At 52.3% G+C, this 13,737-nt stretch overlaps 5 protein-coding genes across 5 annotated transcripts; 3 read left to right on the top strand and 2 right to left on the bottom strand.

The window, feature by feature from the left end:
- Positions 1–1,083: 1,083 nt before the first annotated feature.
- VTN49DRAFT_4719 (uncharacterized protein) lies at positions 1,084–4,892 on the bottom strand (the record flags this gene model as incomplete). Its single annotated transcript, XM_069412696.1, has 3 exons — positions 1,084–1,755; positions 1,812–2,814; positions 2,878–4,892. The coding sequence occupies 3 exons, from the start codon at positions 4,890–4,892 to the stop codon at positions 1,084–1,086; spliced, it is 3,690 nt and encodes a 1,229-aa protein (XP_069267914.1).
- Positions 4,893–4,971: 79 nt separating this feature from the next.
- VTN49DRAFT_4718 (uncharacterized protein) lies at positions 4,972–5,372 on the top strand (the record flags this gene model as incomplete). The annotated part of the gene is made up of 2 exons (XM_069412695.1): positions 4,972–5,139; positions 5,259–5,372. The coding sequence occupies 2 exons, from the start codon at positions 4,972–4,974 to the stop codon at positions 5,370–5,372; spliced, it is 282 nt and encodes a 93-aa protein (XP_069267913.1).
- A 52-nt stretch (positions 5,373–5,424) lies between these two features.
- VTN49DRAFT_4717 (mitochondrial 54S ribosomal protein mL41) lies at positions 5,425–5,947 on the bottom strand (the record flags this gene model as incomplete). Its single annotated transcript, XM_069412694.1, has 2 exons — positions 5,425–5,652; positions 5,708–5,947. The coding sequence occupies 2 exons, from the start codon at positions 5,945–5,947 to the stop codon at positions 5,425–5,427; spliced, it is 468 nt and encodes a 155-aa protein (XP_069267912.1).
- Positions 5,948–6,117: 170 nt separating this feature from the next.
- On the top strand, positions 6,118–9,118 carry VTN49DRAFT_4716 (uncharacterized protein; the record flags this gene model as incomplete). The annotated part of the gene is made up of 2 exons (XM_069412693.1): positions 6,118–8,877; positions 8,936–9,118. 2 exons carry the CDS (start codon positions 6,118–6,120, stop codon positions 9,116–9,118), a joined length of 2,943 nt encoding a protein of 980 aa, XP_069267911.1.
- A 1,191-nt stretch (positions 9,119–10,309) lies between these two features.
- On the top strand, positions 10,310–13,518 carry VTN49DRAFT_4715 (uncharacterized protein; the record flags this gene model as incomplete). Its single annotated transcript, XM_069412692.1, has 6 exons — positions 10,310–10,504; positions 10,647–11,231; positions 11,285–13,012; positions 13,064–13,125; positions 13,177–13,436; positions 13,499–13,518. The coding sequence occupies 6 exons, from the start codon at positions 10,310–10,312 to the stop codon at positions 13,516–13,518; spliced, it is 2,850 nt and encodes a 949-aa protein (XP_069267910.1).
- Positions 13,519–13,737: the final 219 nt, after the last annotated feature.

Here is a 13,737-nt window from a genome sequence, read left to right as displayed (position 1 = left end):
CGTTTCCTGAAATACAACCAGACATACTAACTAGCACGAAGCATGACTTGATATTACTCCTTTTAGTGGGGCCATCAGCTCCTTGGAACACTACTCTGGCAGTAAAGTGCGTTTAAGTCCTCAGAAGCACAGTAGTTGTAAGGAAGAGCTCAGAAGTCGATTGTGCGGCGGATAAAGACCCGCTTAGGTAGTTCGCTTCTGGGGTAACGAAAATCTCCTGTGAATCACGTGAGTATAGTAACCCTAGTACGGAGTACCTCTGGAGAGCTCTGCTCTTCTCCTCAGGACGAAACGAATCATTCAATTATCCTGCGAAGCTGAGACTGAATTACTTCGATTTCATTTCCCTTCTCTGGTGGCTAAACAATACATATGTCAGGCGCAATAATGATGGGCTCAGGACATTGAGCAGTATCGAGATTCGAACATAATAGGATCAATCCGTTGAGTGGAAATAGTGCCATGCACCGTTCCAGTGCAGTTCGCTTCAAAAAGCTCCATTGAGGCGGTCTATGAAGATGCTGTCTCTCTTCCATTCATTCATGATGAGCTCGCAGTAATAGAAAGGAGCAAGTTTACATTATTGGATTTCTCTCATATACGGCACCCAACTTGTCGTAATAGCACCACAAAGAGTCTTGACTGCTCGTTGCGACCCATTCATTCATCCATCAATCGTCGCAGATGTCGACGATATTTTCCACGAGGAGCCTGTGCTCTATCTCAAACGTTTGTTGTCATGGTACCCGTGCTTCTTCCAATAGGCTACAAGGTAATTGATACTAACGTACCGCTTATCTGCCTCTTGTGCTGCCACTTTTCTTCTAATTGATTCACTGTCATCGAAAGGAAAAGCTAGAACAAACAGAAATCAAGTAAGCTCTAGTTCAAAACGTCTTCTCAAATCAGGAACAAGGAATTGAGTGAACGACAAACCCTGCGCCAAAGCCATGCAATTTATGACCGCGGGCAACAATGGTGGATCAAACATGCCCAGACTTCTTTAATAAGACAGATCAGAAATAACATCCCATATTATGAAAGAACAAAGGAGATCATTGTATAATGAGATTATCACGTGTGTCAACTCAAGTCAAACCCAGCCCCAGCATTGACTGCATATAGGAGCTTCTCACGTAGAACCTTGGCACTCGAGTACCTGGGTAGTTTGAGCAAATTGACGCAGGTACTTGTACTCGGTAGTCGGTCCTGGTCGTCGCTGGCGTCGCGGATGCTGAAGCGTGGGTTGAGATGGCCAAAGCCCAGTAGCGGAGCGCGCGGCGTGGACGTGACGAACTTGAGCACCTTCTGTCGGTCCTCGTTGGAAAGGCTCTCCATGACTTCCCAGAAGAGTTTGACCGTGGGGTGTTCTTCGTTGTCGTCCCCGATGGTGTACAGGCCGCCGTAGAGGGTGTTGCGTCGGAGATCTGCCACGTCGATCTCGCCTGAGTCGCCACCGACGAGCGTCTGCAGCTCGGCCTGATTGAACATGGATAGCCATGAAGGTTGAATGATCTGGCCCAGGCCCTGCAGGAATGCGAGCGTCTGCGCGTACGGTTGCATCTGGAGCCGGTGGCGGGCAATGTAGGAGATGTAGACGAGACGGTTTTGGTTCGTTACGGGAATGTTCGAGCCGTTTGGTTTCAACTCGCGGGTGATTGTGCGTGGCTTGGACCCTGGAACTTCGATTGTGTCGGTTACGGTGAAGTTCAGCGCAAAGTCTTCCACGTCGCCGGGGTAGTTTTTGAGTTGCAGCTGCACGAGTCAATAATAGGCAACAATGCGAAACGAAAAAAAAAAAGGCTACTTACCAGCCCCTGGTACAAGCTCTCATCAAGGTCCCTCAAATCGTTGAGGTTGGCACGATAGGAAGACTCCTTTTGCGCAGACCCCGAACCTCCCGTCAGCGCCCACTTCAAGAGGAAGAAGGGCGCAAAATGCACATCAACCAAGATGCCCTCGTAGAGACACTTGCCGATGACACGGCCCAAGAACTCGTATCGTCGAAGCAAGCTCCGAATCTGATGGGTCCATTCAGGGCTGTTCGGCGCGATACCCGCCTCTTTCAGCAGCTCTTTTTGTTGCTCGATCGCTGTCGGGTTCGGGTACAACAGGTTCTGATCGTTTGCCACGAAAAGCGGGAGGCCCTTAGGTTCTTTCAAAGCTTCGTTTGCTACGCTTGTCAGGAATTCCTTCGTCACACCGCCGCCATCAATACCCGCTTCTGGGGCTCCGAACTGGTCGATGAAGCTGATATGGATCGGCTCCTTCAAGCCATCACCAAGTTGGTAGAACTGTTCAAAGGCATCTTCAAACACACGCCCCCGTCGGATATCAGCATGGTGGCGACTGAGGATATCGTTGGCGCCGCCGTCGAACATGCGGCCCATCGACGCCGACACGGACATCCGCCAAGAGTCGGGGTCGATGTAACCGTTTCGGCGTCGCATCTGGTCTCGATAGATGAACTCCCGGAAGATTTGCACACGTGTGGAAAACGGAATGAAAAATGGCATATTCCGTAGAATTTCCAGACGCGGCGCGATCGCCTCCAACTGCTTCCTGCGCGCGGCTTGTTGTTGACGGCGCCGGAGGAACTCGATTCGTCGTGCTTGTTGTACTCGGCTAGTACCAACGAGTCCTGGTCCAGGATCGGGTACCAAGTCATCCATCATGGCGTCAGGGTCCTCATCTTCATCATCCTGCAGCTGGTGTCGGTTCTCCTCCTCGGCGACGACTGCGGGGATGAACCCTTCCATGTCGAATTGGTCAGTCATCAGCCAATGACCATCTGGGAGGAATTTGCGGCGAGAGCTGGGATTCAGAGTTAGCAAGGCTTCCAGAAAAACTGCAGCAAACAGCAGCAAGTGTACATACTCTCGCTCATGGATCATTCTCAGTAGACCCGTGACCAGGCCCTTGAAATAATCCAATGGTATCCCGGTAACGCCAGGTAGTCCCTTTTCTCGGTTCTTCTGCTCCAGTTCCTTAACGCTCTTCACCGATTCTGATGGCTCAGCTGAAGGGGCAAAATAGTTCCTAATGGCAGTAGTGTCCTCAGGGTTCGGTGTCTCATTCAACTCCGCGGCATTCCAATAGAGAGTGAACGCTAGGTTCTTCAAAAAGATGGTCATGTCTTTTACGTCCTTGAGAGGTAGCGCGCTCTCTTTTGTCCACGACACATCCGACCCTGAGGCAACGGCAACCGAGTCGCCAGCGAAGAACTCATCGTCGTCCGTTACCTTCAAGACAAATGTGTACAGTTCAAGGAAAAGAAGAATAATCGTCCACTCTTCTTCGCGTCCACGGGACTCGGCGAGGTGGTCAGTGTTTCCATTCGCACCTTCTGCCGGCACAGGTTTCAACAGCGGGAGAACAGCGTTCGGATCGGCACAAATTTTGTTGAAGATACTCGTTCGCCTCGAGGCCTGCCAGAAATACTTGATCGCTGGGATGCGCGAGGCAGATGATCCGTGGGACGGCCGCGCAGCACCAGCGGAGCCAAGGTACAGCCACATTCGAATGTCATCCCCGCGGCGTGGGAAGACTCTAAGGAGTGTGAGCGCGTACCCCGCAAGTATTTTTGCCTCATCTGTCGACTCTTGATCTGCAGTTGCGGCCCAAGTATCCACCGTGACCTTGGAAAGCAAGCCCGTAATGCTGCGTTGATTCACAAGGCTCTTGATTTGGTCCCGCACAAAGGCAGGCAAAGGTGTCTGGTCCTGGGTATGTTCTTCGATATTCTCATCCGGCTCTAGCCTCCGCGACACCTGTAGCGCCACTGAGTTCAGGAGACATGAAACCACCTTGACAAAGTCTGGCTCAAGAGCGTCGTAGGATATGGATCCGCTGAGTGCATGTCGACGGAAGAAGATGAAATAAGCAAGCACCCAGAGCCGCCGTTCGACTTCCTCTGCTTTCATCTCATCTGGTTTCGTGGCACTACTGAGAGTATGACTGGAAACGTAGTTATCGAGGCCTTTGGTCAGCAACTTGTAGTTGACATTGGATGCCAGTTTATCCAACGACCCAAGATAGCTCGGTAGATCCGGAACTATGAGGTACTCGCGACCGAACCATTCGTACGCCCCTATCGTGTCTGCGGTGATGTGCTGCAATGGCGCAATCACGGTGGCCACGAGTTCGTCGACGGTATAACGCAGTTTTGCCGACAGAGTTTGGATGTTGGAAGTCAGGACGGCCATGACGGCGAAGTAATCGCTCGCGATCCGAGTAACTTGGCGCGGAATCAATCCAACCAGCATTCGCAGCGACTGCAGCAGTGGTTCCGCGGGGATCGTGTTCGATCGGGAAGTATTCGCAAGGAACCGCAGAAGGCGCAGCACCGTACTAGCCAGTCGGAACAGTAGCAACGTCCACTCCCCCTCCGTTTCCAACGACGAAGCATTTTGTACCGTTCGCTGAAAAGCGTTTGTGAAGTACACGAGTCGGACGGCATCGGCAACTCTGTTGACTTCAAAGAAATGCAGCAGTAGCCGCAGCTGCGACAAGCATTCCTGCAGGGATAGATACGATGGTGGTGACGCACAGCTCGGATCCCTACTTAATGCGTCCTCGTCATCGAACGGCACATGTCTCCCTAATCTCTTGTCTTCGACGGCGTCCCACTCTGCCCGCCAGATCGCGTGTGTACCTTTCCTGCTCCGATAACCCCGCCATGTCCGTTGGAGCGTCCGAGCGGCGCCCGTCCGGATTCGTTCCTGCTGTCGAGCTATCCGTTCCTGCTGCGCGATGGCCAGAGTATTCTGGACGCCGTATCCATGAGGAGCATGTCTCCCGGCCTGCGATGCAGCGAAGGGATTATTAGTACTGCGGCCGGAGAGGTTGACCTGTCGGGGGCGGCGAGAACTCCCGGTAAATGACTGGAACATGACTCGGGGCGTCTCGACGGAAACGTGTCTCACGAAATTCGACAGGTATCTAGAGAATCAGGATTTCAGGCAGAGCATCATGCAGAGAACGCATGATTTCCGAGGAAACTCAAGGAACCCGGCAGAGGATGGCAAGATGGGCTGTCGTGAGAGATGGTTGGAGCTTATCCACACGGCCCAACACTGCCGCCACGCGGCGACGGGCTCGCGGCTACGCACTTCTCGCTATTTCCACGCACTATACGAGGTGAATTAGATGCAAGTCTCTGTTCTTGTTGCCCACATAACACCGTTGATGTCCCTAGAGATGGCTAATATACATGAAAATCATCTATCGATGCGAAAACCTCTCAAGCACTGTACAAGCTCGCTGGCGGCCAAGGAAATACCCCCCAACTATGCGCACCGAGCACCGAGGGCACCTCAGTCTTGAATGTCTCCAGTAACCTGATTGTCCCTCAGATACTCTCGATTGTATGACGATAAGTGTGGCAGTGTAGTCAATGTCCAGACAATAGCACATGTACGCCATCTAGGAGGATTCTTTGCCGCCCGACTGGCCCGCCGCAGCTGCTGCCTTGGCCTCCTCCTCCTTTTGCTTGAAAGCCAAGTACTCCTCGCCGTTCTCCAACGCCCACAACTTGAGGTAGTCCTCACCCTTGAAGCCGCGATCCAAAGGCGTAGTCGCGTCCTCGGGTTGGTTTTCCTTCGGATACTTGGTCGGAGTCGGAGGCATCGTGCGGGTCACAAAAGGCGTGAGCTTTCAGCAAAGTTAGTAACACGAAAGATTCAATACACAAGTACTGTAAACGTACCTTGAAATCCTTGAGGTTCTCGGGCACCACATATGTCCGGACCTTCTTCCAGTCGATAATATATGTTGAGCCATTGTTTGCCCAAAAACCCATCGACCCCGATCGAGTTCCTTTGTAGTAGCCTTTGTTGACCTGCTTCGTTGTCAGGCGCAATCGCGCCATTAGCGACTGAGACGGCTTCATGGTGCGCTCTGGGATGCTGGGACCATCGACCGCAAGCTGCAAGGTCCCTTTGTCCATTGATAAAGCGCAAAGCGGAATCAAAATTACGCCCGTTGATTGGCTATTAAGGAAGGCGGTGGAATTTCGCCGGCAGAAAAAAATCTACGATGGCCGACATTTTGATAGCACACGACAGGAAGGCAGTTCACAGCCAATAGAGCAGGAAAAATTCATGAAAGAAGGACATCATGGCCGGCCGCAAGTCTCACCAGCTCCGGTCGCGGGACGACATTGATCCCAAACCGAAAGGGAAAAACAAGAAAAAGCCCACTGGTGCTCTTGATGCACTAGCCATTGCTGAGGAGCAGGTCTCCACGAAACCCGGATTACGCGCACATCGTTTTGGTGACCTTGAGGATGTGTCGAAGCGAAAACGAGACGATGTAGACGGACCGGATTCCAAACGGCGTCGCACTGAGGGCATTCTGGATGAGGATGGTGGGACCGACAGCGAAGGGAACGAATGGACGGTCGGACAGATCGACAGTGAGGATGACAGCGAAATTGATAGCGATGAAGCCTTTGTCTCCAGTGATGAAGAGCGTTTTGAGGGGTTCTCTTTCCGTGGGAGCTCATCTAATTCGAAAGCAAAATCGGCAAAAAAGGCATCGTCGAAAAAAGGAAAAAAGCAACTCGATTTATCGGAAGATTGGTCGGATGAAGAGCAATCAGAAGGGGACGATTTGGATGATGACCTAGGAGAGGATGCGGTCGATCTCGCCACGGCATGGGACATGAACGCTTCATCAGATGATGAATCTGCGGCCAAACCTGCGGATTCTAAGAAAAAGCGGGCGGATGAGGACGAATTCTCGGGTTTCAGTGACTCGGAAGATAATGGCGGTAGTGAAGAGGGGGATGATAATGGCAGTGATGAAGAGGATGAAGAAAGTGAAGATGATGATGAAGACGATGATGATCTCTCTCTGTCAGACAGCGGGGAAGACGAGGAGGATGGCCTATCCAAATTACAGGACTTTGTCAATTCTATAGAGACTACGTCCGCCGGGAAGTCATCTGCCAAAGTCAATCGAGGACAGGAAAATCAAGCTCCGACGGAGTTCGGCCTCACTTCTAACAAGAAATTGACCGTCGCCGATCTCATTCCCACTGTCACCGACTCGAAGCTCAAGAGTTCTCTTAAACACATCGACCCTGGTGTCTCGTCGACCAAGGCAAAGCCAGAATCTACAGGCAAACTAAGCGCTCCACTGCCCAAGAGACAGCAAGATCGGATCGAACGAGCTGCCGCGTATGAGAAGAGCAAGGAGACATTAAACCGATGGGTGGACACAGTAAAGGCCAACCGTGAGGCCGAGCATCTGTCATTCCCTCTCCCAGACCCCCACGAGCAGAATCAGACGACTCTGCCCGCCGTTCAGCCACAGACCAACCTCGAGAATGCGATCCAGTCGATTCTTGTCGAGAGCGGTCTCGCCGCTAATGAGAAGGACACAGAGAAGCAAATCCAGGCTAGTGAAGAGCTGGAGGCGCGGAAGATGTCCATCGAAGAAGTGCGAGCCCGCACCGCGGAACTGCGCAAACGCCGTGATCTTCTGTTTAGGGAGGAAATGCGAGCAAAGCGAATCAAGAAAATCAAGAGCAAGGCCTATCGCAGAGTCCATCGACGAGAACGCCAGAAACTCGCCGAGTTGGAACGACAAGCCGCCTTGGAGGCTGGTATTGACCTGGATGAGGAAGAGAAAGAACGGCTCGATCGTCAGCGAGCGGAGGCGAGAATGACCTCAAAACTTAAGCAAAGTAAATGGGCGAGAAGCCTGAAAGAGACCGGCCGTGCAGCCTGGGATGACGAGGCTCGTAATAGCTTGGCGGAACTGGCTAGGCGAGAAGAGGAGCTGCAGCGTCGCATCGAGGGCAAGCGTCCAGAGAGCGACAACTTTTTGGGTTCTTCGTCGGAATCTGAGGATGATTATGACATGGATGATCCGGAGAGCGAGGCAAAGAAGCTTTCTCGCGAGCTGGATCGGCTCGAAAATGCGGATGCGGACGAGTCTGGCGGGCCACATTCGAAGCTCATGTCCATGAAGTTCATGCAAAAAGCCGAAGCTGCTCGCAAGCAGAGGAATGAGGAAGAGATTCGTAGTCTCCGTCGACAACTTCAAGGAGAAGAGTCAGAATCAGAAGAAGAAGAGGAAGGCGGTCGCAGAAAGTATGGTCAAAAGCAGGAGACTAAAAAACGGACCACCGTTCCGGACAGAAGCGAGTTTGAGGAGCCCCTGGGATCGGACGATGAGTCGCGGCCGGTACCAGACCCTGACCCGCAGGAGAGCGCGAGTGTTGCGAAGCAGAGCGTCAAGAAGCCCACTAAGGGCAGTTCGAAACAGGCAATCGTGCCAGAAATTGTCGCTCCTGCAAAACCTGCTAGTCAAGAAGATGAAGCTCCCGAGAATCCTTGGTTGTCACAGACGACCAAATCTAGTCGAAAACGCACCGAGACTGCGGAGCGGGCCGTTACCATCGTGACCAATGGGACACTCCCTGAGTCTTCCGTTGACACTAAGACGTCGAAGAAAGCGTCCAAGCCGTCCGGCCAGTCATCCAGCCAACCCAGTAAACAAAACAAGCCCCAGCCTAGCCAGCAAAACGAACAAAATCAAACAGCTCCGCCAGCAGACGAACCAAGTGACAGTGAAGAAGAGTCTGCCCCGGTTCTCCTCAAGAATCAAGACCTCGTCAAGAGGGCGTTTGCCGGCGACGACGTCGTGCAGGAGTTCCAGAAAGAGAAGCAAGAAGTCATTGAGGAGGAAGGGGACAAGATCATCGACAACACTCTTCCCGGCTGGGGCAGCTGGACTGGAGAGGGTCTCAGCAAGAAGCAGAAGAAACGTCAGAAGCGCTTCCTCACGAAGGTGGAGGGCGTCCAGCCGGAGAAGCGCAAGGATGCGAAACTGGGCAACGTCATCATCAATGAGAAGCGGGTGCGCAAGGTAAGACCGATCGGATCACTCCTCTACGACTTTCGAGAATTGGCTGACTTTGTCCTAGAATGTCAAGTATCTGGCATCGCGGCTCCCGTATCAGTTCGAGACGAAGCAGCAATATGAGCGGTCCTTGCGGGTGCCCATTGGTCCCGAATGGAGCACGACGGAGACGTTCCAGGACAACACCAAGCCGCGGGTGTTACTTAAGCAAGGTATCATTAAGCCTTTGGAGCGGCCATTGGTGTAGTAGATGGCTATTGCCTACATTATATAGAGGTATTGGGTTACAAATGGATGGGATTGTATATATCAAAAATGGCCGACGGATATTGAGCTTTTTTCGACTTGCTTATCGAAGATGACCTTGGAAGTAGGTACGCACGGGGAGTCAATATGTGATCATACTCGGCACTGCTGGTCGATTACGCAACGCAAGGCGTGTGCTCCATCACATGCGTTTCTTCATGGTGTCTGTCCTGCATGGTGTCTGGCATCGTCAACCAGGATGGCCATCTTGGACATGACACACCGTCTTGCCCCGCCTCAGCATTCGGGAATCACGTGATTTTCAGAATCCCCGGTGAAGATCGTCTAGTGGTAGGTTATCTTTCAGCCTAGAGGCGCCCGTTGCGAGCGATAGCCGTTGCTGAGAGATACCCGTTGATTACGTCTCGACGAAACTGTAAGGAGAACTGAAATAGTCCGAGCACCCAAGAAGAGCAAGAGTCAAGCGGATCATTCAGTCTTGGCGATCTTGAAATGTCAAGAGCTCCACCATAGAATGTTATCGGATTGGCTCATGCACATTCCACAGCCGCGAGAGAATTCCCGGAAGTTTCTGCTGGGTCCTCTTTTTGGTCTCGACGGGGTTCCTGAAAGAGCATTTACACTGGATCCGATATTCTGGAAATCCAAAAGAAGCAAAAGAAACTGTTAAACAGAAGACACCCTGCGATGCCCATCAAGGCACTCGTCATTCATGCCTTCTTCTCTCATCTCCTTGTTCCTGCAGCACTTCTGATCGACGGTCGATCCTCTTTGAAGGACAAGAATTTCCCTCATTCCCGCCTGCGTTGACAGGTATAACGAACCAGGCACGCGACTCGGTCAGGCTTTCACCTGCACAACAGCTCGCCATGCATTCCAGCCGATGAAGATTGGAGCTCCCTGGAATTCAGCTCATCCATCTATATCAAGGTCACGGTAAGTCTGCGATGTCCGTGTTTGATGTCTCTCCTCTCGATAAATTCGTCTGGTTCTTTGCCACTTTGCTGTTTTGGACGTGCGGCTTCGCCCGATGTACACGGCCGCATCGCCAGGCGAATCCTACCGTTGAGGACGTGATTTTGCGTGACTCAATGATAAGCTGCCCGTCTTGAAACGGGTGATTTTTGTTGCCAGTGTTCAATTGTTTGATTGGGACTGCGTTTTTGCCATCATGAACTGTCATGTCGCTTCGCTCGTGGCCGCCATACTGATCTGGTCCCAGATCATCGGACACGTCGGCGGCGGTCCGATTGTAGAGCAAGGCCTGGCGCCCTCATTGACCTCAAAGTCGGCCACCACTCTACCCAAGACTCAATATCCTCCGCCACTCCCGGAAGGGGTCCGGTCTGCAAATAGACAGCAGCTAGTATGTTAGCCGTCAAATGTCATTGTGGCCCTCACCTCACCAAACCACGCCCGCATTGGGCCGAGAGAATTCTTCGTGTTCCTGATTGATTGACATTGCCATCGTCTTCGCATGGTTTTAGCCATCAGCTAACATGGCATAGACCTATAACGCGGCTCTCCAGACGGAAGGTCGCCCGGCTTTACTTCCTTTCCCTCCTTCCCTGCCGACGGTCGAATTGGGTGGATTACCTGTCATAGGTGATATACTCGCACCCCCCGCACCGACCGACTCGGGCCGGGGCGATGGTGAACTGCCTCCACTTAACTTGGAAGTCCCGCTGTCGCAAGCGGAAAGCTTAATTTCGGGGGTCGAAGCAGTGGTTGATTCTCTGCTCGGCGAGGAACAAATCACAAAAGAGCCCAAAACCACGGTTGTGCTCACCACACAACCGCCTCCAGAAGTCCCAGCGCAACAGACAGAAACTCCAGCCAATCCGGCGGAAGCCCCAGAAACTCCAGCTAACCCGACAGAAACTCCGACAAACCCGGCGGAAGCCGTGGACGAACCGACGGAAATCCCAGCAAGCTCGGCAACCAGCTCGGCGGAAATCTCAGCAACGCAGACGGCAGAACCGTCTCATCCAGCCATGATTGTTAACCAGGATGCATTCCAGCCGTTGAGCATGGATCCCATTCCGTCAAATATTCCATCTCGCGACGATCACCCGGTTCCAAGACTTGGCATTGTAAGTGTTCCGTGATAACAGCCAAATACAGTCCGGCTAAAGGTTCTTGTTAGCTCGACACGACTCAGCCGATTCAAACGAACAAGTTCTATGCGGGTCTCTTCTTGGGCAGTCAATCTAGTCCCGTTTTCACGCTGCCGTATTCCGTGTTCTGGTCCAAAGGCAGCGGAAATGCGCAGAGTTGGGGGTTAGCTATATCTCACATTGGCCCAGAACTTGTTCAATATGGGCCGCCAGACAACACTATTCCGGGCAGTCCCGTGAAGCACTATCTGAATCCCGTTGGACTGCAGTCGATTATCCTGTCGGCAACTGAGCTCGGTGCATCGACCGTTGCTAACACGGCTGATGTGGGCGGAATGTCCACTAGACTCATTCTGCGTCCATGGGAAGGATCTTCTCAAACTATCACATTCCCCCTCGTGCAGGGTATGGGGTTCATCACTGGGTTGTACTCGAACCTGACGCCGGCTATTCAAAGTTCTATATTCTTTCGCAAAGTTGTTACAGCAGGCTCCCCGCGGCCTGGTATCTTCAAGTACCAAATCACCCTGGAGGATGACTCGTACTGGCTTCTATACGTTATTCCGTCGGACGGGGTGGATCCCCAGCTTCAACTCGAATCTAATACACTGCTCAGGGGGCCTCCAGGTTTTTCGGGAATCATACAGACCGCCAAGAACCCCAATAGCGAGGAGGGGGAGAAGTTTTTCGACAATTCTGCTGGCGTCTATCCAGTAAATGCCAACGTCAGCGGAAGCGTGACCGATTCAACAGGAACCTACACCATCAGCTGGGAGAAGGATGGCAAAGACGCAGCAAGTACTCCGCTCTTGATGTTTGCTCTGCCACACCACGTGGAGTCCTTTGATCCGACCACGCAGAGCCGCAAGATTGCTTTGCAACTGCGTACGCCAACGAAGGGGAATGCCACAGCTGTGATCGGAGAAAGCTGGACTATGGTGGAGCCAGATCTGCCAACAGACATGGACTTTGCGCCATGGTCACCGTCTACAGGCAGTGTGCAGACATTGCCCGAGACGGCGCGCCAGTTGATCCTCAGCGTTGCTTCGAAGGAGCTGAGGTTAGATATTGATCAGCTGGCAGATATTGGCAGCATGTACTTCAGCGGCAAGATACTGAGCAAGTTCGCCGCGCTCATCTACACCGTGCACCGTTTGGCCGATGACCCACAAACCGCAGCTCCGTTTTTGGACGCCCTCAAAACGGCGTTCGCCCGATTCGTTGAGAATAAACAACAGTGGCCGTTGGTGTACGACATGTCATGGAAAGGCATCGTATCGTCGGCGACGTACGTCACCAACGATGCCGGTGCGGACTTTGGCAATTCGTATTACAACGATCACCACTTCCATTACGGATACTTTATCCACACGGCCGCTATCATCGGGGCATTGGATCCAAACTGGATTGCGGCCAACAAGGCATACGTCAACATGTTGGTCCGTGACACGTGTAATCCAGCGTTCAACGATCCGTACTTTCCATTTTCGCGTGCGTTTGACTGGTTCCATGGGCACTCTTGGGCCAAGGGGCTTTTTGAGTCTTACGACGGCAAGGATGAGGAATCAACGTCGGAGGACGTGATGTTTGCATACGCGATCAAAATGTGGGGGAAGACTGTCGGCGACAAGAGCATGGAGGCGCGCGGCAACCTGATGCTGGGCATATTGAAGCGGACGCTGCGCAACTATTTCCTGCTGCAGCCGGACAATGTCAACCATCCGAAAGAATTTCTTCCTAACAAGGTGACGGGGATTGTACGTACCAACTATCGTTCGCTGGGAGTTGACGACTGATTTTGTCCACAGCTGTTCGAGAACAAGGTGGACCATACAACGTACTTTGGCACCAATCTCGAATACATCCAAGGGTATGGGCCACAGTCCCTTCACACTTTCATCCTCTTGCTCACAGCTGCTAGAATCCACATGATCCCCATCCTACCATGTTCAGCGTACACGCGTGACCGTCAGTTTGTCGCGGACGAGTGGAATGCCATGTTCGCGCCGAATGCGGTGAAGCCGGCGTCCACGGTCGACGGTGGCTGGAGAGGAATCCTCTACGGCAATCTGGCCCTGAATGATCCAAAGACGGCGTATGATTTCTTTGCGCAGAGTGATTTTGACTATGCCTTCCTTGATGGAGGTGCGTCTCGTGTGTGGTATCTTGCTTTTGCTGCTGGTGGGTGGTTCCCCTTCCTTTTCTTGACCGTCCTCGGGTCCAATGAGTGCTGACTGTGACAGGTCTCGGAGGGACTGCTTGAACCTTGTTTCGACTTCTTCATGATACACGGTTCTCTCTATAACTGTATCGATTCATCGATGCTTTGGTTGTGTTCTTTGTCGGACATATATCTTTCCGTTAGTTAGAGCAACTGACTGGAATCAGTACTGCTCTCATTCAAGGTGATACCGGGTGTATCGGATACCGTTCTAAAAAACGATCCATGTATTAGTAGATTAGTATTTGACTTTATTGCTCA

The sequence above is a fragment of the Thermomyces lanuginosus genome, assembly GCF_041956635.1.
Source record: "Thermomyces lanuginosus strain ATCC 200065 unplaced genomic scaffold VTN49scaffold_31, whole genome shotgun sequence".
Taxonomy (NCBI): domain Eukaryota; kingdom Fungi; phylum Ascomycota; class Eurotiomycetes; order Eurotiales; family Trichocomaceae; genus Thermomyces; species Thermomyces lanuginosus.
Note: the sequence above shows the minus strand (reverse complement) of the source record. Positions and strands in the feature narration are given on the sequence as shown.